Source organism: Pseudophryne corroboree, chromosome 5 (assembly GCF_028390025.1).
Source record: "Pseudophryne corroboree isolate aPseCor3 chromosome 5, aPseCor3.hap2, whole genome shotgun sequence".
Lineage (NCBI taxonomy): Eukaryota > Metazoa > Chordata > Amphibia > Anura > Myobatrachidae > Pseudophryne > Pseudophryne corroboree.
In genome coordinates, this window is record NC_086448.1 from 839,163,283 (window position 1) to 839,189,433 (window position 26,151).

The following is a 26,151-nucleotide window of genomic DNA, read 5'->3' on the forward strand; positions in this document are numbered from 1 at the left end:
ATGTAACACGTGCACCTGGGTAACACCATGCTATACTGCAGGGGGCAGATGTAACATGTGCACCTGGGTAACACCATGCTGTACTGCAGGGGGCAGATGTAACATGTGCACCTGGGTAACACCATGCTGTACTGCAGGTGCAGATGTAACATGTGCACCTGGGAAACACCATGCTATACTGCAGGGGGCAGATGTAACATGTGCACCTGGGTAACACCATGCTGTACTGCAGGGGGCAGATGTAACACGTGCACCTGGGTAACACCATGCTATACTGCAGGGGGCAGATGTAACACGTGCACCTGGGTAACACCATGCTGTACTGCAGGGGGCAGATGTAACACGTGCACCTGGGTAACACCATGCTGTACTGCAGGGGGCAGATGTAACATGTGCACCTGGGTAACACCATGCTATACTGCAGAGGGCAGATGTAACATGTGCACCTGGGTAACACCATGCTGTGCTGCAGGGGGCAGATGTAACATGTGCACCTGGGTAACACCATGCTATACTGCAGAGGGCAGATGTAACATGTGCACCTGGGTAACACCATGCTGTACTGCAGGGGGCAGATGTAACATGTGCACCTGGGTAACACCATGCTGTACTGCAGGGGCAGATGTAACATGTGCACCTGGGTAACACCATGCTGTACTGCAGGGGGGCAGATGTAACACGTGCACCTGGGTAACACCATGCTGTACTGCAGGGGCAGATGTAACACGTGCACCTGGGTAACACCATGCTATACTGCAGGGGGCAGATGTAACACGTGCACCTGGGTAACACCATGCTGTACTGCAGGGGCAGATGTAACATGTGCACCTGGGTAACACCATGCTGTACTGCAGGGGGCAGATGTAACATGTGCACCTGGGTAACACCATGCTGTACTGCAGGGGCAGATGTAACACGTGCACCTGGGTAACACCATGCTATACTGCAGGGGGCAGATGTAACACGTGCACCTGGGTAACACCATGCTATACTGCAGGGGCAGATGTAACACGTGCACCTGGGTAACACCATGCTATACTGCAGGGGGCAGATGTAACATGTGCACCTGGGTAACACCATGCTGTACTGCAGGGGGCAGATGTAACATGTGCACCTGGGTAACACCATGCTGTACTGCAGGGGCAGATGTAACATGTGCACCTGGGTAAAACCATGCTGTACTGCAGGGGGGCAGATGTAACATGTGCACCTGGGTAACACCATGCTGTGCTGCAGGGGCAGATGTAACACGTGCACCTGGGTAACACCATGCTGTACTGCAGAGGACAGATGTAACATGTGCACCTGGGTAACACCATGCTATACTGCAGGGGGACAGATGTAACATGTGCACCTGGGTAACACCATGCTGTACTGCAGGGGGCAGATGTAACATGTGCACCTGGGTAACACCATGCTATACTGCAGGGGGACAGATGTAACATGTGCACCTGGGTAACACCATGCTGTACTGCAGGGGGACAGATGTAACACGTGCACCTGGGTAACACCATGCTGTACTGCAGGGGGCAGATGTAACATGTGCACCTGAGTAACACCATGCTATACTGCAGGGGGCAGATGTAACATGTGCACCTGGGTAACACCATGCTGTACTGCAGGGGGCAGATGTAACATGTGCACCTGGGTAACACCATGCTATACTGCAGGGGACAGATGTAACACGTGCACCTGGGTAACACCATGCTATACTGCAGGGGGCAGATGTAACATGTGCACCTGGGTAACACCATGCTATACTGCAGGGGACAGATGTAACACGTGCACCTGGGTAACACCATGCTATACTGCAGGGGGCAGATGTAACACGTGCACCTGGGTAACACCATGCTATACTGCAGAGGGCAGATGTAACATGTGCACCTGGGTAACACCATGCTGTACTGCAGGGGGCAGATGTAACATGTGCACCTGGGTAACACCATGCTATACTGCAGGGGGCAGATGTAACATGTGCACCTGGGTAACACCATGCTGTACTGCAGGGGGCAGATGTAACATGTGCACCTGGGTAACACCATGCTGTACTGCAGGGGGACAGATGTAACATGTGCACCTGGGTAACACCATGCTATACTGCAGGGGACAGATGTAACACGTGCACCTGGGTAACACCATGCTATACTGCAGGGGACAGATGTAACACGTGCACCTGGGTAACACCATGCTGTACTGCAGAGGGCAGATGTAACATGTGCACTTGGGTAACACCATGCTATACTGCAGAGGGCAGATGTAACACGTGCACCTGGGTAACACCATGCTATACTGCAGGGGGCAGATGTAACATGTGCACCTGGGTAACACCATGCTATACTGCAGGGGGCAGATGTAACACGTGCACCTGGGTAACACCATGCTATACTGCAGGGGGCAGATGTAACACGTGCACCTGGGTAACACCATGCTGTACTGCAGAGGGCAGATGTAACATGTGCACTTGGGTAACACCATGCTATACTGCAGAGGGCAGATGTAACACGTGCACCTGGGTAACACCATGCTATACTGCAGGGGGCAGATGTAACATGTGCACCTGGGTAACACCATGCTATACTGCAGGGGGCAGATGTAACACGTGCACCTGGGTAACACCATGCTATACTGCAGAGGGCAGATGTAACACGTGCACCTGGGTAACACCATGCTATACTGCAGGGGGCAGATGTAACATGTGCACCTGGGTAACACCATGCTGTACTGCAGAGGGCAGATGTAACACGTGCACCTGGGTAACACCATGCTATACTGCAGGGGGCAGATGTAACACGTGCACCTGGGTAACACCATGCTATACTGCAGGGGGCAGATGTAACACGTGCACCTGGGTAACACCATGCTATACTGCAGGGGGCAGATGTAACACGTGCACCTGGGTAACACCATGCTGTACTGCAGGGGGCAGATGTAACACGTGCACCTGGGTAACACCATGCTATACTGCAGGGGGCAGATGTAACACGTGCACCTGGGTAACACCATGCTATACTGCAGGGGGCAGATGTAACACGTGCACCTGGGTAACACCATGCTATACTGCAGGGGGCAGATGTAACACGTGCACCTGGGTAACACCATGCTGTACTGCAGAGGGCAGATGTAACACGTGCACCTGGGTAACACCATGCTGTACTGCAGGGGACAGATGTAACACGTGCACCTGGGTAACACCATGCTATACTGCAGGGGGCAGATGTAACATGTGCACCTGGGTAACACCATGCTGTACTGCAGGGGGCAGATGTAACATGTGCACCTGGGTAACACCATGCTGTACTGCAGGTGCAGATGTAACATGTGCACCTGGGAAACACCATGCTATACTGCAGGGGGCAGATGTAACATGTGCACCTGGGTAACACCATGCTGTACTGCAGGGGCAGATGTAACATGTGCACCTGGGTAACACCATGCTATACTGCAGGGGGCAGATGTAACATGTGCACCTGGGTAACACCATGCTGTGCTGCAGGGGGCAGATGTAACATGTGCACCTGGGTAACACCATGCTATACTGCAGAGGGCAGATGTAACATGTGCACCTGGGTAACACCATGCTGTGCTGCAGGGGGCAGATGTAACATGTGCACCTGGGTAACACCATGCTATACTGCAGAGGGCAGATGTAACATGTGCACCTGGGTAACACCATGCTGTACTGCAGGGGGCAGATGTAACATGTGCACCTGGGTAACACCATGCTGTACTGCAGGGGCAGATGTAACATGTGCACCTGGGTAACACCATGCTATACTGCAGGGGGCAGATGTAACATGTGCACCTGGGTAACACCATGCTGTGCTGCAGGGGGCAGATGTAACATGTGCACCTGGGTAACACCATGCTATACTGCAGAGGGCAGATGTAACATGTGCACCTGGGTAACACCATGCTGTACTGCAGGGGGCAGATGTAACATGTGCACCTGGGTAACACCATGCTGTGCTGCAGGGGGCAGATGTAACATGTGCACCTGGGTAACACCATGCTATACTGCAGAGGGCAGATGTAACATGTGCACCTGGGTAACACCATGCTGTACTGCAGGGGGCAGATGTAACATGTGCACCTGGGTAACACCATGCTGTACTGCAGGGGGCAGATGTAACATGTGCACCTGGGTAACACCATGCTGTACTGCAGGGGGCAGATGTAACATGTGCACCTGAGTAACACCATGCTATACTGCAGGGGGCAGATGTAACATGTGCACCTGGGTAACACCATGCTGTACTGCAGGGGGCAGATGTAACATGTGCACCTGGGTAACACCATGCTATACTGCAGGGGACAGATGTAACACGTGCACCTGGGTAACACCATGCTATACTGCAGGGGGCAGATGTAACACGTGCACCTGGGTAACACCATGCTATACTGCAGGGGACAGATGTAACACGTGCACCTGGGTAACACCATGCTATACTGCAGGGGGCAGATGTAACACGTGCACCTGGGTAACACCATGCTATACTGCAGGGGGCAGATGTAACACGTGCACCTGGGTAACACCATGCTATACTGCAGGGGGCAGATGTAACATGTGCACCTGGGTAACACCATGCTATACTGCAGGGGGCAGATGTAACACGTGCACCTGGGTAACACCATGCTATACTGCAGGGGGCAGATGTAACACGTGCACCTGGGTAACACCATGCTATACTGCAGGGGGCAGATGTAACATGTGCACCTGGGTAACACCATGCTGTACTGCAGGGGCAGATGTAACATGTGCACCTGGGTAACACCATGCTATACTGCAGGGGGCAGATGTAACATGTGCACCTGGGTAACACCATGCTGTGCTGCAGGGGGCAGATGTAACATGTGCACCTGGGTAACACCATGCTATACTGCAGAGGGCAGATGTAACATGTGCACCTGGGTAACACCATGCTGTGCTGCAGGGGGCAGATGTAACATGTGCACCTGGGTAACACCATGCTATACTGCAGAGGGCAGATGTAACATGTGCACCTGGGTAACACCATGCTGTACTGCAGGGGGCAGATGTAACATGTGCACCTGGGTAACACCATGCTGTACTGCAGGGGCAGATGTAACATGTGCACCTGGGTAACACCATGCTATACTGCAGGGGGCAGATGTAACATGTGCACCTGGGTAACACCATGCTGTGCTGCAGGGGGCAGATGTAACATGTGCACCTGGGTAACACCATGCTATACTGCAGAGGGCAGATGTAACATGTGCACCTGGGTAACACCATGCTGTACTGCAGGGGGCAGATGTAACATGTGCACCTGGGTAACACCATGCTGTGCTGCAGGGGGCAGATGTAACATGTGCACCTGGGTAACACCATGCTATACTGCAGAGGGCAGATGTAACATGTGCACCTGGGTAACACCATGCTGTACTGCAGGGGGCAGATGTAACATGTGCACCTGGGTAACACCATGCTGTACTGCAGGGGGCAGATGTAACATGTGCACCTGGGTAACACCATGCTGTACTGCAGGGGGCAGATGTAACATGTGCACCTGAGTAACACCATGCTATACTGCAGGGGGCAGATGTAACATGTGCACCTGGGTAACACCATGCTGTACTGCAGGGGGCAGATGTAACATGTGCACCTGGGTAACACCATGCTATACTGCAGGGGACAGATGTAACACGTGCACCTGGGTAACACCATGCTATACTGCAGGGGGCAGATGTAACATGTGCACCTGGGTAACACCATGCTATACTGCAGGGGACAGATGTAACACGTGCACCTGGGTAACACCATGCTATACTGCAGGGGGCAGATGTAACACGTGCACCTGGGTAACACCATGCTATACTGCAGGGGGCAGATGTAACACGTGCACCTGGGTAACACCATGCTATACTGCAGGGGGCAGATGTAACATGTGCACCTGGGTAACACCATGCTATACTGCAGGGGGCAGATGTAACACGTGCACCTGGGTAACACCATGCTATACTGCAGGGGGCAGATGTAACACGTGCACCTGGGTAACACCATGCTATACTGCAGGGGGCAGATGTAACACGTGCACCTGGGTAACACCATGCTATACTGCAGGGGGACAGATGTAACATGTGCACCTGGGTAACACCATGCTATACTGCAGGGGGCAGATGTAACACGTGCACCTGGGTAACACCATGCTGTACTGCAGGGGCAGATGTAACATGTGCACCTGGGTAACACCATGCTGTACTGCAGGAGGCAGATGTAACATGTGCACCTGGGTAACACCATGCTATACTGCAGGGGGACAGATGTAACATGTGCACCTGGGTAACACCATGCTATACTGCAGGGGGCAGATGTAACACGTGCACCTGGGTAACACCATGCTGTACTGCAGGGGCAGATGTAACATGTGCACCTGGGTAACACCATGCTGTACTGCAGGAGGCAGATGTAACATGTGCACCTGGGTAACACCATGCTGTACTGCAGGGGGCAGATGTAACACGTGCACCTGGGTAACACCATGCTATACTGCAGGGGGACAGATGTAACATGTGCACCTGGGTAACACCATGCTATACTGCAGGGGGCAGATGTAACACGTGCACCTGGGTAACACCATGCTGTACTGCAGGGGCAGATGTAACATGTGCACCTGGGTAACACCATGCTGTACTGCAGGAGGCAGATGTAACATGTGCACCTGGGTAACACCATGCTGTACTGCAGGGGGCAGATGTAACATGTGCACCTGGGTAACACCATGCTGTACTGCAGGGGCAGATGTAACACGTGCACCTGGGTAACACCATGCTATACTGCAGGGGGCAGATGTAACACGTGCACCTGGGTAACACCATGCTATACTGCAGGGGCAGATGTAACACGTGCACCTGGGTAACACCATGCTATACTGCAGGGGGCAGATGTAACATGTGCACCTGGGTAACACCATGCTGTACTGCAGGGGGCAGATGTAACATGTGCACCTGGGTAACACCATGCTGTACTGCAGGGGCAGATGTAACATGTGCACCTGGGTAAAACCATGCTGTACTGCAGGGGGGCAGATGTAACATGTGCACCTGGGTAACACCATGCTGTGCTGCAGGGGCAGATGTAACACGTGCACCTGGGTAACACCATGCTGTACTGCAGAGGACAGATGTAACATGTGCACCTGGGTAACACCATGCTATACTGCAGGGGGACAGATGTAACATGTGCACCTGGGTAACACCATGCTGTACTGCAGGGGGCAGATGTAACATGTGCACCTGGGTAACACCATGCTATACTGCAGGGGGACAGATGTAACATGTGCACCTGGGTAACACCATGCTGTACTGCAGGGGGACAGATGTAACACGTGCACCTGGGTAACACCATGCTGTACTGCAGGGGGCAGATGTAACATGTGCACCTGAGTAACACCATGCTATACTGCAGGGGGCAGATGTAACATGTGCACCTGGGTAACACCATGCTGTACTGCAGGGGGCAGATGTAACATGTGCACCTGGGTAACACCATGCTATACTGCAGGGGACAGATGTAACACGTGCACCTGGGTAACACCATGCTATACTGCAGGGGGCAGATGTAACATGTGCACCTGGGTAACACCATGCTATACTGCAGGGGACAGATGTAACACGTGCACCTGGGTAACACCATGCTATACTGCAGGGGGCAGATGTAACACGTGCACCTGGGTAACACCATGCTATACTGCAGAGGGCAGATGTAACATGTGCACCTGGGTAACACCATGCTGTACTGCAGGGGGCAGATGTAACATGTGCACCTGGGTAACACCATGCTATACTGCAGGGGGCAGATGTAACATGTGCACCTGGGTAACACCATGCTGTACTGCAGGGGGCAGATGTAACATGTGCACCTGGGTAACACCATGCTGTACTGCAGGGGGACAGATGTAACATGTGCACCTGGGTAACACCATGCTATACTGCAGGGGACAGATGTAACACGTGCACCTGGGTAACACCATGCTATACTGCAGGGGACAGATGTAACACGTGCACCTGGGTAACACCATGCTGTACTGCAGAGGGCAGATGTAACATGTGCACTTGGGTAACACCATGCTATACTGCAGAGGGCAGATGTAACACGTGCACCTGGGTAACACCATGCTATACTGCAGGGGGCAGATGTAACATGTGCACCTGGGTAACACCATGCTATACTGCAGGGGGCAGATGTAACACGTGCACCTGGGTAACACCATGCTATACTGCAGGGGGCAGATGTAACACGTGCACCTGGGTAACACCATGCTGTACTGCAGAGGGCAGATGTAACATGTGCACTTGGGTAACACCATGCTATACTGCAGAGGGCAGATGTAACACGTGCACCTGGGTAACACCATGCTATACTGCAGGGGGCAGATGTAACATGTGCACCTGGGTAACACCATGCTATACTGCAGGGGGCAGATGTAACACGTGCACCTGGGTAACACCATGCTATACTGCAGAGGGCAGATGTAACACGTGCACCTGGGTAACACCATGCTATACTGCAGGGGGCAGATGTAACATGTGCACCTGGGTAACACCATGCTGTACTGCAGAGGGCAGATGTAACACGTGCACCTGGGTAACACCATGCTATACTGCAGGGGGCAGATGTAACACGTGCACCTGGGTAACACCATGCTATACTGCAGGGGGCAGATGTAACACGTGCACCTGGGTAACACCATGCTATACTGCAGGGGGCAGATGTAACACGTGCACCTGGGTAACACCATGCTGTACTGCAGGGGGCAGATGTAACACGTGCACCTGGGTAACACCATGCTATACTGCAGGGGGCAGATGTAACACGTGCACCTGGGTAACACCATGCTATACTGCAGGGGGCAGATGTAACACGTGCACCTGGGTAACACCATGCTATACTGCAGGGGGCAGATGTAACACGTGCACCTGGGTAACACCATGCTGTACTGCAGAGGGCAGATGTAACACGTGCACCTGGGTAACACCATGCTGTACTGCAGGGGACAGATGTAACACGTGCACCTGGGTAACACCATGCTATACTGCAGGGGGCAGATGTAACATGTGCACCTGGGTAACACCATGCTGTACTGCAGGGGGCAGATGTAACATGTGCACCTGGGTAACACCATGCTGTACTGCAGGTGCAGATGTAACATGTGCACCTGGGAAACACCATGCTATACTGCAGGGGGCAGATGTAACATGTGCACCTGGGTAACACCATGCTGTACTGCAGGGGGCAGATGTAACACGTGCACCTGGGTAACACCATGCTGTACTGCAGAGGGCAGATGTAACACGTGCACCTGGGTAACACCATGCTATACTGCAGGGGGCAGATGTAACACGTGCACCTGGGTAACACCATGCTATACTGCAGGGGGCAGATGTAACACGTGCACCTGGGTAACACCATGCTATACTGCAGGGGGCAGATGTAACACGTGCACCTGGGTAACACCATGCTGTACTGCAGGGGGCAGATGTAACACGTGCACCTGGGTAACACCATGCTATACTGCAGGGGGCAGATGTAACACGTGCACCTGGGTAACACCATGCTATACTGCAGGGGGCAGATGTAACACGTGCACCTGGGTAACACCATGCTATACTGCAGGGGGCAGATGTAACACGTGCACCTGGGTAACACCATGCTGTACTGCAGAGGGCAGATGTAACACGTGCACCTGGGTAACACCATGCTGTACTGCAGGGGACAGATGTAACACGTGCACCTGGGTAACACCATGCTATACTGCAGGGGGCAGATGTAACATGTGCACCTGGGTAACACCATGCTGTACTGCAGGGGGCAGATGTAACATGTGCACCTGGGTAACACCATGCTGTACTGCAGGTGCAGATGTAACATGTGCACCTGGGAAACACCATGCTATACTGCAGGGGGCAGATGTAACATGTGCACCTGGGTAACACCATGCTGTACTGCAGGGGGCAGATGTAGCACGTGCACCTGGGTAACACCATGCTATACTGCAGGGGGCAGATGTAACACGTGCACCTGGGTAACACCATGCTGTACTGCAGGGGGCAGATGTAACACGTGCACCTGGGTAACACCATGCTGTACTGCAGGGGGCAGATGTAACATGTGCACCTGGGTAACACCATGCTATACTGCAGAGGGCAGATGTAACATGTGCACCTGGGTAACACCATGCTGTGCTGCAGGGGGCAGATGTAACATGTGCACCTGGGTAACACCATGCTATACTGCAGAGGGCAGATGTAACATGTGCACCTGGGTAACACCATGCTGTACTGCAGGGGGCAGATGTAACATGTGCACCTGGGTAACACCATGCTGTACTGCAGGGGCAGATGTAACATGTGCACCTGGGTAACACCATGCTATACTGCAGGGGGCAGATGTAACATGTGCACCTGGGTAACACCATGCTGTGCTGCAGGGGGCAGATGTAACATGTGCACCTGGGTAACACCATGCTATACTGCAGAGGGCAGATGTAACATGTGCACCTGGGTAACACCATGCTGTACTGCAGGGGGCAGATGTAACATGTGCACCTGGGTAACACCATGCTGTGCTGCAGGGGGCAGATGTAACATGTGCACCTGGGTAACACCATGCTATACTGCAGAGGGCAGATGTAACATGTGCACCTGGGTAACACCATGCTGTACTGCAGGGGGCAGATGTAACATGTGCACCTGGGTAACACCATGCTGTACTGCAGGGGGCAGATGTAACATGTGCACCTGGGTAACACCATGCTGTACTGCAGGGGGCAGATGTAACATGTGCACCTGAGTAACACCATGCTATACTGCAGGGGGCAGATGTAACATGTGCACCTGGGTAACACCATGCTGTACTGCAGGGGGCAGATGTAACATGTGCACCTGGGTAACACCATGCTATACTGCAGGGGACAGATGTAACACGTGCACCTGGGTAACACCATGCTATACTGCAGGGGGCAGATGTAACATGTGCACCTGGGTAACACCATGCTATACTGCAGGGGACAGATGTAACACGTGCACCTGGGTAACACCATGCTATACTGCAGGGGGCAGATGTAACACGTGCACCTGGGTAACACCATGCTATACTGCAGGGGGCAGATGTAACACGTGCACCTGGGTAACACCATGCTATACTGCAGGGGGCAGATGTAACATGTGCACCTGGGTAACACCATGCTATACTGCAGGGGGCAGATGTAACACGTGCACCTGGGTAACACCATGCTATACTGCAGGGGGCAGATGTAACACGTGCACCTGGGTAACACCATGCTATACTGCAGGGGGCAGATGTAACATGTGCACCTGGGTAACACCATGCTGTACTGCAGGGGCAGATGTAACATGTGCACCTGGGTAACACCATGCTATACTGCAGGGGGCAGATGTAACATGTGCACCTGGGTAACACCATGCTGTGCTGCAGGGGGCAGATGTAACATGTGCACCTGGGTAACACCATGCTATACTGCAGAGGGCAGATGTAACATGTGCACCTGGGTAACACCATGCTGTGCTGCAGGGGGCAGATGTAACATGTGCACCTGGGTAACACCATGCTATACTGCAGAGGGCAGATGTAACATGTGCACCTGGGTAACACCATGCTGTACTGCAGGGGGCAGATGTAACATGTGCACCTGGGTAACACCATGCTGTACTGCAGGGGCAGATGTAACATGTGCACCTGGGTAACACCATGCTATACTGCAGGGGGCAGATGTAACATGTGCACCTGGGTAACACCATGCTGTGCTGCAGGGGGCAGATGTAACATGTGCACCTGGGTAACACCATGCTATACTGCAGAGGGCAGATGTAACATGTGCACCTGGGTAACACCATGCTGTACTGCAGGGGGCAGATGTAACATGTGCACCTGGGTAACACCATGCTGTGCTGCAGGGGGCAGATGTAACATGTGCACCTGGGTAACACCATGCTATACTGCAGAGGGCAGATGTAACATGTGCACCTGGGTAACACCATGCTGTACTGCAGGGGGCAGATGTAACATGTGCACCTGGGTAACACCATGCTGTACTGCAGGGGGCAGATGTAACATGTGCACCTGGGTAACACCATGCTGTACTGCAGGGGGCAGATGTAACATGTGCACCTGAGTAACACCATGCTATACTGCAGGGGGCAGATGTAACATGTGCACCTGGGTAACACCATGCTGTACTGCAGGGGGCAGATGTAACATGTGCACCTGGGTAACACCATGCTATACTGCAGGGGACAGATGTAACACGTGCACCTGGGTAACACCATGCTATACTGCAGGGGGCAGATGTAACATGTGCACCTGGGTAACACCATGCTATACTGCAGGGGACAGATGTAACACGTGCACCTGGGTAACACCATGCTATACTGCAGGGGGCAGATGTAACACGTGCACCTGGGTAACACCATGCTATACTGCAGGGGGCAGATGTAACACGTGCACCTGGGTAACACCATGCTATACTGCAGGGGGCAGATGTAACATGTGCACCTGGGTAACACCATGCTATACTGCAGGGGGCAGATGTAACACGTGCACCTGGGTAACACCATGCTATACTGCAGGGGGCAGATGTAACACGTGCACCTGGGTAACACCATGCTATACTGCAGGGGGCAGATGTAACATGTGCACCTGGGTAACACCATGCTGTACTGCAGGGGCAGATGTAACATGTGCACCTGGGTAACACCATGCTATACTGCAGGGGGCAGATGTAACATGTGCACCTGGGTAACACCATGCTGTGCTGCAGGGGGCAGATGTAACATGTGCACCTGGGTAACACCATGCTATACTGCAGAGGGCAGATGTAACATGTGCACCTGGGTAACACCATGCTGTGCTGCAGGGGGCAGATGTAACATGTGCACCTGGGTAACACCATGCTATACTGCAGAGGGCAGATGTAACATGTGCACCTGGGTAACACCATGCTGTACTGCAGGGGGCAGATGTAACATGTGCACCTGGGTAACACCATGCTGTACTGCAGGGGCAGATGTAACATGTGCACCTGGGTAACACCATGCTATACTGCAGGGGGCAGATGTAACATGTGCACCTGGGTAACACCATGCTGTGCTGCAGGGGGCAGATGTAACATGTGCACCTGGGTAACACCATGCTATACTGCAGAGGGCAGATGTAACATGTGCACCTGGGTAACACCATGCTGTACTGCAGGGGGCAGATGTAACATGTGCACCTGGGTAACACCATGCTGTGCTGCAGGGGGCAGATGTAACATGTGCACCTGGGTAACACCATGCTATACTGCAGAGGGCAGATGTAACATGTGCACCTGGGTAACACCATGCTGTACTGCAGGGGGCAGATGTAACATGTGCACCTGGGTAACACCATGCTGTACTGCAGGGGGCAGATGTAACATGTGCACCTGGGTAACACCATGCTGTACTGCAGGGGGCAGATGTAACATGTGCACCTGAGTAACACCATGCTATACTGCAGGGGGCAGATGTAACATGTGCACCTGGGTAACACCATGCTGTACTGCAGGGGGCAGATGTAACATGTGCACCTGGGTAACACCATGCTATACTGCAGGGGACAGATGTAACACGTGCACCTGGGTAACACCATGCTATACTGCAGGGGGCAGATGTAACATGTGCACCTGGGTAACACCATGCTATACTGCAGGGGACAGATGTAACACGTGCACCTGGGTAACACCATGCTATACTGCAGGGGGCAGATGTAACACGTGCACCTGGGTAACACCATGCTATACTGCAGGGGGCAGATGTAACACGTGCACCTGGGTAACACCATGCTATACTGCAGGGGGCAGATGTAACATGTGCACCTGGGTAACACCATGCTATACTGCAGGGGGCAGATGTAACACGTGCACCTGGGTAACACCATGCTATACTGCAGGGGGCAGATGTAACACGTGCACCTGGGTAACACCATGCTATACTGCAGGGGGCAGATGTAACACGTGCACCTGGGTAACACCATGCTATACTGCAGGGGGACAGATGTAACATGTGCACCTGGGTAACACCATGCTATACTGCAGGGGGCAGATGTAACACGTGCACCTGGGTAACACCATGCTATACTGCAGGGGGCAGATGTAACATGTGCACCTGGGTAACACCATGCTATACTGCAGGGGGCAGATGTAACACGTGCACCTGGGTAACACCATGCTATACTGCAGGGGGCAGATGTAACACGTGCACCTGGGTAACACCATGCTATACTGCAGGGGACAGATGTAACATGTGCACCTGGGTAACACCATGCTATACTGCAGGGGGCAGATGTAACACGTGCACCTGGGTAACACCATGCTATACTGCAGGGGACAGATGTAACATGTGCACCTGGGTAACACCATGCTATACTGCAGGGGGCAGATGTAACACGTGCACCTGGGTAACACCATGCTATACTGCAGGGGGCAGATGTAACACGTGCACCTGGGTAACACCATGCTATACTGCAGGGGGCAGATGTAACACGTGCACCTGGGTAACACCATGCTATACTGCAGGGGGCAGATGTAACACGTGCACCTGGGTAACACCATGCTGTACTGCAGGGGACAGATGTAACACGTGCACCTGGGTAACACCATGCTGTACTGCAGAGGGCAGATGTAACACGTGCACCTGGGTAACACCATGCTATACTGCAGGGGACAGATGTAACACGTGCACCTGGGTAACACCATGCTATACTGCAGGGGGCAGATGTAACACGTGCACCTGGGTAACACCATGCTATACTGCAGGGGACAGATGTAACATGTGCACCTGAGTAACACCATGCTATACTGCAGGGGGCAGATGTAACACGTGCACCTGGGTAACACCATGCTATACTGCAGGGGGCAGATGTAACACGTGCACCTGGGTAACACCATGCTATACTGCAGGGGGCAGATGTAACACGTGCACCTGGGTAACACCATGCTATACTGCAGGGGACAGATGTAACATGTGCACCTGGGTAACACCATGCTATACTGCAGGGGGCAGATGTAACACGTGCACCTGGGTAACACCATGCTATACTGCAGGGGGCAGATGTAACACGTGCACCTGGGTAACACCATGCTGTACTGCAGGGGACAGATGTAACACGTGCACCTGGGTAACACCATGCTATACTGCAGGGGACAGATGTAACACGTGCACCTGGGTAACACCATGCTATACTGCAGGGGACAGATGTAACACGTGCACCTGGGTAACACCATGCTGTACTGCAGGGGACAGATGTAACACGTGCACCTGGGTAACACCATGCTATACTGCAGGGGACAGATGTAACACGTGCACCTGGGTAACACCATGCTGTACTGCAGGGGCAGATGTAACATACAAATACTTATAGCGGACTGTATACTGTCTTTGGATGTAATTCTTCAGTCCTCTAGACCCACACACATATTACACAGCTGTGTTAGTTTGTATACACCCCCATGCAATAACTATCTCACCACTCCACTCTTCTCTGTGCATTAGATACTAATCTATAGACAGAGCAGTTCAGAGTCATATCCAACGGCAACAGGAATAAACCCCCAGTTTGATGACAGAAAAGCTTTTGTGAAAACTACAGATAAAAAAACAAATGTGTAAAACAAAATAGTTATATAAGTCCTCATAGGGGTGCGTACAAAGCAGGGCCTAGGTGTGGGTGGATGGTGCTTAGCACACAGCACAGTTGCTCTGTGGGCGCACCATCCGTGTCTACACTGATTGGCCTCCACAGCTGCAGCGCTACCCGCTGTAGTATACGGTATATTAGCAGCGTTGCGCCCGGCTCCTTCCCTGAGGCAGCGCTGCTAATATACATTACAGGCACATGAGGCAGCGCTGCTAATATACATTACAGGCACATGAGGCAGCGCTGGACAGTGGCTGTGTGCTGGATAGTCACTCTCTGCCCCCCACCTCTCCAGCTCTCCCTGCAGTGCACCGTACACTGACTTCCGGGTACTAGAGATGACTCAGAGATGGCCGCTGCTCCTCTCCCTCTCCTCGTGCAGACTATAATGCAAGTGCTGCTTATATAGAAGGTACTGTATGTGCTTGTTAATACTTCTTCTTGCCTTGAGATTGGAGTGTGCTGGTCTCTCAGTGACTTTGTAGCTAAATTACTGTACATCAGTGTAGATATTTTGTAAAAAAAGACAACAAAACAAAAACAAAAAACTGCACATACATGAATCTAATATCCCCAACTGTGTGGTGTAATGTGACTGACGGACACTACTGTGTGGTGTAATGTGACTGACGGACACTACTGTGCGGTGTAATGTGACTGACGGACACTACTGTGCGGTGTAATGTGACTGACAGACACTACTGTGTGGTGTAATGTGACTGACGGACACTACTGTGCGGTGTAATGTGACTGACGGACACTACTGTGTGGTGTAATGTGACTGACGGACACTACTGTGCGGTGTAATGTGACTGACGGACACTACTGTGCGGTGTAATGTGACTGACGGACACTACTGTGCGGTGTAATGTGACTGACGGACACTACTGTGCGGTGTAATGTGACTGACGGACACTACTGTGCGGTGTAATGTGACTGACAGACACTACTGTGTGGTGTAATGTGACTGACGGACACTACTGTGTGGTGTAATGTGACTGACGGACACTACTGTGCGGTGTAATGTGACTGACGGACACTACTGTGCGGTGTAATGTGACTGACGGACACTACTGTGTGGTGTAATGTGACTGACGGACACTACTGTGCGGTGTAATGTGACTGACAGACACTACTGTGTGGTGTAATGTGACTGACAGACACTACTGTGCGGTGTAATGTGACTGACGGACACTACTGTGCGGTGTAATGTGACTGACGGACACTACTGTGCGGTGTAATGTGACTGACGGACACTACTGTGCGATGTAATGTGAATGACGGACACTACTGTGCGGCGTAATGTGAATGACGGACACTACTGTGCGGCGTAATGTGACTGACGGACACTACTGTGCGGTGTAATGTGACTGACGGACACTGCTGTGCGGTGTAATGTGACTGACGGACATTACTGTGCGGTGTAATGTGACTGACGGACGCTACTGTGCGGTGTAATGTGACTGACGGACGCTACTGTGCGGTGTAATGTGACTGTCGGACACTACTGTGCGGTGTAATGTGACTGACGGACGCTACTGTGCGGTGTAATGTGACTGACGGACACTACTGTGCGGTGTAATGTGACTGTCAGACACTACTGTGCGGTGTAATGTGACTGACGGACACTACTGTGCGGTGTAATGTGACTGTCGGACACTACTGTGCGGTATAATGTGACTGACGGACACTACTGTGCTGTGTAATGTGACTGACGGACACTACTGTGCGGTGTAATGTGACTGACGGACACTACTGTGCGGTGTAATGTGACTGACTGACACTACTGTGCAATGTAATGTGACTGACGGACAGTACTGTGCTGTGTAATGTGACTGACGGACACTACTGTGCGGTGTAATGTGACTGACGGACACTACTGTGCGGTGTAATGTGACTGACGGACGGTACTGTGCGGTGTAATGTGACTGACGGACACTACTGTGCGGTGTAATGTGACTGACGGACACTACTGTGCGGTGTAATGTGACTGACGGACGCTACTGTGCGGTGTAATGTGACTGACGGACGCTACTGTGCGGTGTAATGTGACTGACGGACGCTACTGTGCGGTGTAATATGACTGACAGACGCTACTATGACTGACGGACACTACTGTGTGGTGTAATGTGACTGACGGACACTACTGTGCTGTGTAATGTGACTGACGGACACTACTGTGCTGTGTAATGTGACTGACGGACAGTACTGTGCTGTGTAATGTGACTGACGGACACTACTGTGCGGTGTAATGTGACTGACGGACACTACTGTGCGGTGTAATGTGACTGATGGACACTACTGTACGGTGTAATGTGACTGACGGACAGTACTGTGCGGTGTAATGTGACTGACGGACACTACTGTGCGGTGTAATGTGACTGACGGACACTACTGTGCGGTGTAATGTGACTGACGGACACTACGGTGCGGTGTAATGTGACTGACGAACGCTACTGTGCGGTGTAATGTGACTGACGGACGCTACTGTGCGGTGTAATGTGACTGACATACGCTACTGTGACTGACGGACACTACTGTGTGGTGTAATGTGACTGACGGACAGTACTGTGTGGTGTAATGTGACTGACAGATGGAGGGGGACCAATTGTCTTTCTGTCAGAGGGCACCTGTAACTAGCAGTGTGTGATTGATGAGGGTGGGGGGGAAGAGGTAGCATAATATGATGGAGGAGGGGGGGGGGGGGGGGAAGCTGCTGCGGTTTCTTGCACACAGCGCTATAATGTCTAGTTACGGCACCGGTACATAGTAATATATTACCGTGGAAAACACTGTTGCGCTGTTAGATGAGGGCCATACAAACCTTCTGATCGGAGCGGATTCTGGCGCTGTGGAAAGGGAGAGCGTCCGGAATCCCCATTAACAGCTCCTGCTGAAGTTTGTCGTACCTCTCCTGGTAATCTTCACCCTGCGGGACACACAAGATATCACACTTGTAAAGGTTTAGTAAACGGCAACTGGACAAACCTGTAACAGAATCATGGAAGAGGATTGTGTAGCCTCGTGGTGGCCTCGCGGTCATGTACTGGATGGGACCAGAAGTTCCTGATGACTCAGACAGTTGTCCGAATGTACAGAACATCTGCAGCGAGCAGGGCAGTCACACAGCTCCGGGCTGGGGCAGGTTTCCAGGATCTACTGTGTTATCTATCAATGGCACGCACAGCTTTCTCTTACTGCCTATTACACAGGTGTTGACACTGGGCCTGAGACCTGAGACCTGATCGCTAGACTGCGTTTCCGTACAGCCTGCGATCAGGTCTAAACTTCGCTTGTGTATGCACCGCAATGCGCAGGCACGTCGGTCCGCAGCGACGGGATGGTGCGAAAAAAGCAATCACAAGGTGACTGAGGGGAAGAAGGCGTATGTGGGTGGCAACTGACCGTTTTAGAGGAGTGTCCGGAAAAACGCAGGAGGATCCAGGCGTTTGGAGAAAGGGTTTCTGATGTCAGCTCCAGCCCCGATCAGCGCAGCGGGTGAGTAAGTCCTGGGCTGTGCAGAGACTGCACAAACTCCTGTTTCTGCACATGCGATTGCACAGCGATTCCCCCTCCCCTGTAGGCGGCGACAACCTGATCGCAGGGATGCAAAAAATGCACCCTAGCAATCAGGTCTGAATGAGGCCCACTATACAACTAGAGAGCAAAATACACACACACACACACACACACACACACACACACACACACACACACATTGTCCTGATTACTTACCAGTGACAAAAGCTTATTAACTGGAATCATTCCAGGTCTTAGACTGCCGCCAAGTGTCACAGAATTCTGCACATCCTCCGGGATGAGAAAGGACTCGTTATACCAAACTTCAAACTCTGTTCGGAGTAAAGCCAAAGAACATCATCATAAGCCATCGTCGCCCCACAAAGATCATCATCAATTATCATCATCACCCCACAAGCATCATCATCAAATACCATCATCACCCCACAAACATCATCATCAAATACCATCATCACCCCACAAACACAAACATCATCATCAAATACCATCACCCCACAAACATCATCATCAAATACCATCATCACCCCACAAACATCATCATCAAATACCATCATCACCCTACAAACATCATCATCAAATACCATCATCACCCCACAAACATCATCATCAAATACCATCATCACGCCACAAACATCATCAAATACCATCATCACCCCACAAACATCATCATCAAATACCATCATCACCCTACAAACATCATCATCAAATATCATCATCACCCCACAAACATCATCATCAAATACCATCATCACGCCACAAACATCATCATCAAATACCATCATCACCCCACAAACATCATCATCAAATACCATCATCACCCTACAAACATCTTCATCAAATACCATCATCACCTCACAAACATCATCAAATACCATCATCACCCCACAAACATCATCATCAAATACCATCATCACCCCACAAACATCATCATCAAATACCATCATCACCCCACAAACATCATCATCAAATACCATCATCACCCCACAAACATCATCATCAAATACCATCATCACCCCACAAACATCATCATCAAATACCATCATCACCCTACAAACATCATCATCAAATACCATCATCACCCCACAAACATCATCATCAAATACCATCACCCCACAAACATCATCATAAAATTCCATCATCACCCCACAAACATCATCATCAAATACCATCATCACCCTACAAACATCATCATCAAATACCATCATCACCCCACAAACATCATCATCAAATACCATCATCACCCCACAAACATCATCATCAAATAGCATCATCACCCCACAAACATCATCATCATCAAATACCATCATCACCCCAACAAACATCATCATCAAATACCATCATCACCCTACAAACATCATCATCAAATACCATCATCACCCCACAAACATCATCATCAAATACCATCATCACCCCACAAACATCATCATCAAATACCATCATCACCCCACAAACATCATCATCAAATACCATCATCACCCCACAAACATCATCATCAAATACCATCATCACGCCACAAACATCATCATCAAATAGCATCATCACCCCACAAACATCATCATCAAATAGCATCATCACCCCACAAACATCATCATCAAATACCATCATCACCCCACAAACATCATCATCAAATACCATTGACAATGTTAAATTCCTTTGTCGTATAAACAACCCTTAATGAAGTCTAAGAACACAGTACGCTGTTTACTTAAGAAGTACCGTAAGGGTACGCTTGTTGCGTAACGATCGCTTAGCCGTATGCGAGACGCTCAAGCGTCACGTTCGCTCACGGCCCAGTGATCACAGGACAGCACGCTATTGGTGATGACTAGAGTAATGATTCGCTATGGCGTAGCGGACGCTCGAGACCACGAGGAGATCACCAGCGGCGCAGACGCTCACAACGCTATACCTTTTATACACAGAATACCTTAATGTGAATACAGGGTGTAAGTGCAACTTTGTGTAACCTGACTAACTACAAAGCTGCTTGAGCGTCACCGACGCTCAAGTGAACACTTAAAACTATAGGAAATACACAGATACTGGTTTAGGGTCCAAAGCCTATTATCTGTATTATGACTATTATACTTGCAAAAAGAATCACAGTACAAATGATACACTACAATATAACAGAGACTTCCTAACCAAATAACTATACAAGAAATACAATACAATACTATGCTGATCTAATACAGTACAATACTAGTCAATGGGAGATACGAGAGAAAGAGAAAGGAGAGAGAGAGAGAGAGAGAGAGAGAGAGAGACGGAAAGAGAGAGAGAGAGAGAGATTGGCTCACAGTAAGACAATATGATTACGGAGTGAAACTTACGCACTAGGGGAAACGATCGCATGCGCCTGGACATCCAGCACCCGATTTTCAGCAATGAGAACCGTTGAAGAGTGAGAGCTGGATGTGGTCGGCCTGCCTATTTATGCCCCACACACAATGCAATCTAATGGTCCCTACAATCTGATCGTCCATTGGACACAGGAATTCGGCTTCGCACTATAACAAAAGGTCATAGGGTGATTCATACAGGTGGGCTGTGACGATTTCAAACAGCTCAGGTGGGTGGGAAACTAGGTTTCCCGCCGCATACCTGAGTATGCGTAAATAATAGTAATGGACATAAACTTCTTATGTCCATAACTATTCGCACGAGCGATTAATACGCTCCAAACCAACACCGGAATATTGCTAATTAAATACTCTTCCGATGGGTACCAAACACTGCTGTATGATTCCTGTTAGACCCTTCGCACAATATAAAGAGGGATTCCCCCAGTCAGGGACATTCTATATTAACCAAACTTTCAGAATCTATCAAAGGGACCATGATCTACAAACTACATTAATTGTGGAAATATGTAACGATTGGGTCGCATGCTACGACTACATACTCTTTACCGTAAATACGCATACCAATGCGAGCGGGTGCACGCATCAGCGGGTATGCGCTATCACGGGAAAGCGCACGCATGCGCAGCACGGACCAGCATGAGGTGCAAATATGGCAGCGTGTATAGGGATATTTTTCTGACTTTGACAGTCCACCCTTTGGCAGTCAATAATAACTGCCACCTTCTAAAACATTTCAAAAGGAGAAAAATATATGTCAGGGGTTAATTCATTTCCATGGTTGGGTGAGGGAGGAGAGAGGAGTAGGTGTGAAGAGGGTATGACCTAGTGTGATAGCAGAAGCATGTGTGTATGAGTCCATGTTTGGAGGGTCATGTATCATCGTGCCGTACGTGTTGTAAATCAAGCTTCGAGGTATTGCGAAGTATACATTTGAATTCCTTCTTATCCAGTGGTACGGGTCTGTGGATGGGCTGTCAAACTTTACCGAGCTCTTTTCGGATTTTGAACAAAATGGGGAGCACATTTTAGTTGATGATACATGAATGGGGGAATATGTGATTGCTGATATCTGTGCCTGTATTCCCTTTACTATGTGTGTTATTACCTGAGGGTTGTAGAGATGAAGATAAAGAACACTTATGGGGAATGCAATGATATTCTATGTCAGGTAAATGTACATCTGTCGTTGAAGTTTTGTTCGGTATCTGTTGAGAGTCGTCTTCTTTGCGCTGTATTGCTCCTTGGGCATGAGCAAATAGCTTTGTCAGTGCCATCAGATTTACAAAAAAAATGTTGGGCTAGCGTGAGTTTAAAAATACTAGGGAAACTGGGGATCCATGGCAAAGTTCATCAAATGTCCATTTCTCAAGTGGTCAAAACTTCATCTTTGGTGCTTGTCTGTTGTCTGTATAGCGTCTCGTCACTTCCTCGTCCAAGGGGGTCTTTGTATCTTGAAGAAAAGCAGAAAAACAGGTGAAAGAAACGGACCGTATAATCGCATTTTTCATCACATCCTGGTTTCTATCATTGGGTCATAAATCAAATCCAGGTTAATTACAGTTTCCTCACTCCTCAAGCTCATCACTTTTGTACTTTGTTTGCACCTCATTAAAGCCTGCCCGCATCTAAATATCAATCCAATAGATATAACAACACCTAAGATACATAGGAGGAACTTTCCAACATCCATTATGACTCCTTGAGCCCAGTCTCCTAAACCGGAGAACCAATTTCGCGGGTTCAACCATGACACCCAACCAGTCAGCTCATTACCTACAGCAGCAAGGGTGAGATTGTGTTTTTGACGAAATTCCCACTTCAATTGGAGAATATCGTCCATCTTTTGGTCTATGACCTCTACCGGATCCTCGGTGCTATTTGTGATATACGTGCAACACTTTATGCCGTACTGTGTTGCCAATGTAACACAATATCCGCCTGTTACTGCTGTAAGATAATTAAGAACCATCCTATGCTGAACTAGTTCTGTTTTATAAGCTTGAAGTTCTCTTCCAGTGTATCTGAACGTGTCATCATACATTTCAGTGATATTATCTAACAAATTGGCGAGTGCGGAAATGTATCTATAATTCATCACTCCTCGAGCGGTGCGAGTGAAATCTAACGCTACCAGTACCTGAATCCCGGTGGATTCATGGATAAGATCAGAGGCCGGATGCTCTAACCTTTCTGACAGTTGTCTTTTAACTCGGTGCTCGTAATGAGTGTGAGTATAAGGAGCTTGGGCACCACGGTGTATGTCTTTCATTTTGTCATGTGTTACAGTCATCACTTCAGGCAATACTTTTCCAATATAACACAATCCTTCAGAGTTTGGGGCAAGCCACTTGTACGCCTTTCTCCCGCATATGAAATATGCATCATCGGGGAGAACATATGGGACAGAGAAGGACATTACCATATTACACACCTTCCAGGTGAACTCTCCTGACCCTAATTCTTCCATCTGCTTAATGCACGTATCGGTTTGTACGATATGTGCACAGTATCCTGGTGATACTTCTCCAACTCTAGTAATCCTATTTCCTAAGGTATATCGATACCGGAAAGATTTTCCTCTACTGGCTATGTGGCGTACAAGCTCTGTATCTGTAGGCATTCTATCTGCTCTGTGTGAAAAGGTCATGGTAAGGTTGCTCCATGACACTTCCCAATTTCCCGGCTTACGGGGATTGGAGATATTAAAACATAAGAGGGACCTATCCACATGGTATTGGTGGAGCTTCAAACTAGGAGGGCTGGAGATGTTAAACCTCCGGTCCACCGGTCTCCCACCATTTAACTCAAGTACCTCCCCTAACGTTAAAGGAAATGGTACTAGCCCTGATTTGCTATGACCCTGAGGTACTTGAGAGCATACCCAACAATCTGTTTGGTTTAATACGTTACCCACTAAGGAGTGATAGTCACTCAATGGATGCCGGTCCATATGGATATTAAAACTGGATTGGCATTTCTTTATGCACCCATCCTCAATCAGATTGTCACAGAGCCTACAGATACAGTTTTCTTCAGCTAACAATCCATCACAATTTCTTCTATCGGATCGTTTTCTGATACTCGCCTTTGCTTGTTGGTTTGGTTGATCTTGGAAAACTGCGCCTCCATCATCATAATCGGAACCCATTCCAGAACCTCTCTCGACCTCTATGGTACTCTCGCCGGAACAGACTGCTCTGGTCAACATCATGGTTAACATCAAAATCCGGATCACAGTCTCTTGGGGCAAGTCCATCTTTGAGGAGGAAATAGAGAAGAATGAGAAGGGGGAAAAAGAAATTTTTAAGGGAGAGGGGATGGGAAGTGGAGAAAACAATAAAAGGGAGAAGGGGGTCAACAACTGCTTTCGATCTTCAAGGCTCAGGTGCCGCCTCAGTCCTCCTGGAACAGACACTCCAGTGATACACCTCTACCGTCTGTTCCTTATCACGGGACTTCTCTGGATCAGCAACCTTTTTGCAGTGGGATGAATGGACCCAAGTCTCTCTCTCAGCAACCTTCAATGCTGTGGTGCTAGTCAATAAGACCTGGTATGGTCCTTCCCATCTATCAATAAGACAACCTGAGCGTAGAAAATTTCGTATCATTACATAATCCCCAGGTTCAATGTCATGACAATTACTATCTGGTAAATCAGGAATCACCAACTTCAGATTATCATTTTGATTCCTCAACTGCTTACTCATGTTAATCAAGTATTTTACAGTCACTTCATTGTTACATTTCAAATCATCCTGAGGGTTAATCATGACATGCGGTTGCCGACCAAACAGAATTTCAAAAGGGGACAGGTTAAGAGGGGACCTGGGAGTGGTTCTGATGCTATACAAAACAATGGGTAAAGCTTCTGGCCACGTCAATCCTGTCTCTGCCATTACTTTACTCAATTTATTTTTAATAGTGCTGTTCACTCTTTCGACCTTCGCACTCGCCTGTGGACGGTACGGAGTGTGCAGCTTGCTATCAATACCCATTAATTTACACATTCCTTGAAAGACATCACCGGTAAAATGGGTACCCCTATCACTTTCAATGATTCTAGGGATACCATATCTACATACAAATTCCTGCACAATTTTCTTAGCTGTAAACATAGCGGTATTTGTAGCTGCTGGAAATGCTTCGACCCAATTCGAGAAAACATCTATACAAACAAGTACATATTTCAAATTTCGACATGGGGGTAATTGAATGAAGTCAATTTGTATTACCTGGAAAGGGCCGCCGGCAGGTGGGATATGGGATGGTTCTGTAGGTATTGCTTTTCCAATATTCTTTCTCAGACAGGTAAGGCATGACATTGCTCTTTTACCCGCATGAGAGGAGAATCCTGGGGCGCACCAGTATGCTCTTACCAATTTGCACATCCCCTCCTTGCCTAGATGAGTCAGCCCGTGAGCTGCTTCAGCCAGACATGGAAGGTACGTCCTGGGGGCCACTGGTTTACCATGTCCATCCGTCCAGAGCCCTGAGGACTCCTGGCCATATCCCTTTGCCTTCCAGACTGCCTTTTCCTGTGTGGAACACAAA

At 50.0% G+C, this 26,151-nt stretch overlaps 1 protein-coding gene across 3 annotated transcripts in view; it reads right to left on the reverse strand.

The window, feature by feature from the left end:
* The window catches only part of KIF9 (kinesin family member 9), a 167,308-nt gene that overhangs the window by 5,003 nt on the left and 136,154 nt on the right, over positions 1 to 26,151 (reverse strand). For 2 of the 3 annotated variants that reach the window (XM_063924612.1, XM_063924610.1), the window contains 3 exons: positions 19,430 to 19,545; positions 18,519 to 18,623; positions 15,525 to 15,640 (listed from right to left, as the gene is read on the reverse strand). In XM_063924612.1, coding sequence (XP_063780682.1) covers positions 15,525 to 15,640; positions 18,519 to 18,623; positions 19,430 to 19,545 — 337 coding nt within the window. The remainder of the gene's footprint in view (positions 1 to 15,524; positions 15,641 to 18,518; positions 18,624 to 19,429; positions 19,546 to 26,151) is intronic. The other variant, XM_063924611.1, reaches the window with a different exon arrangement.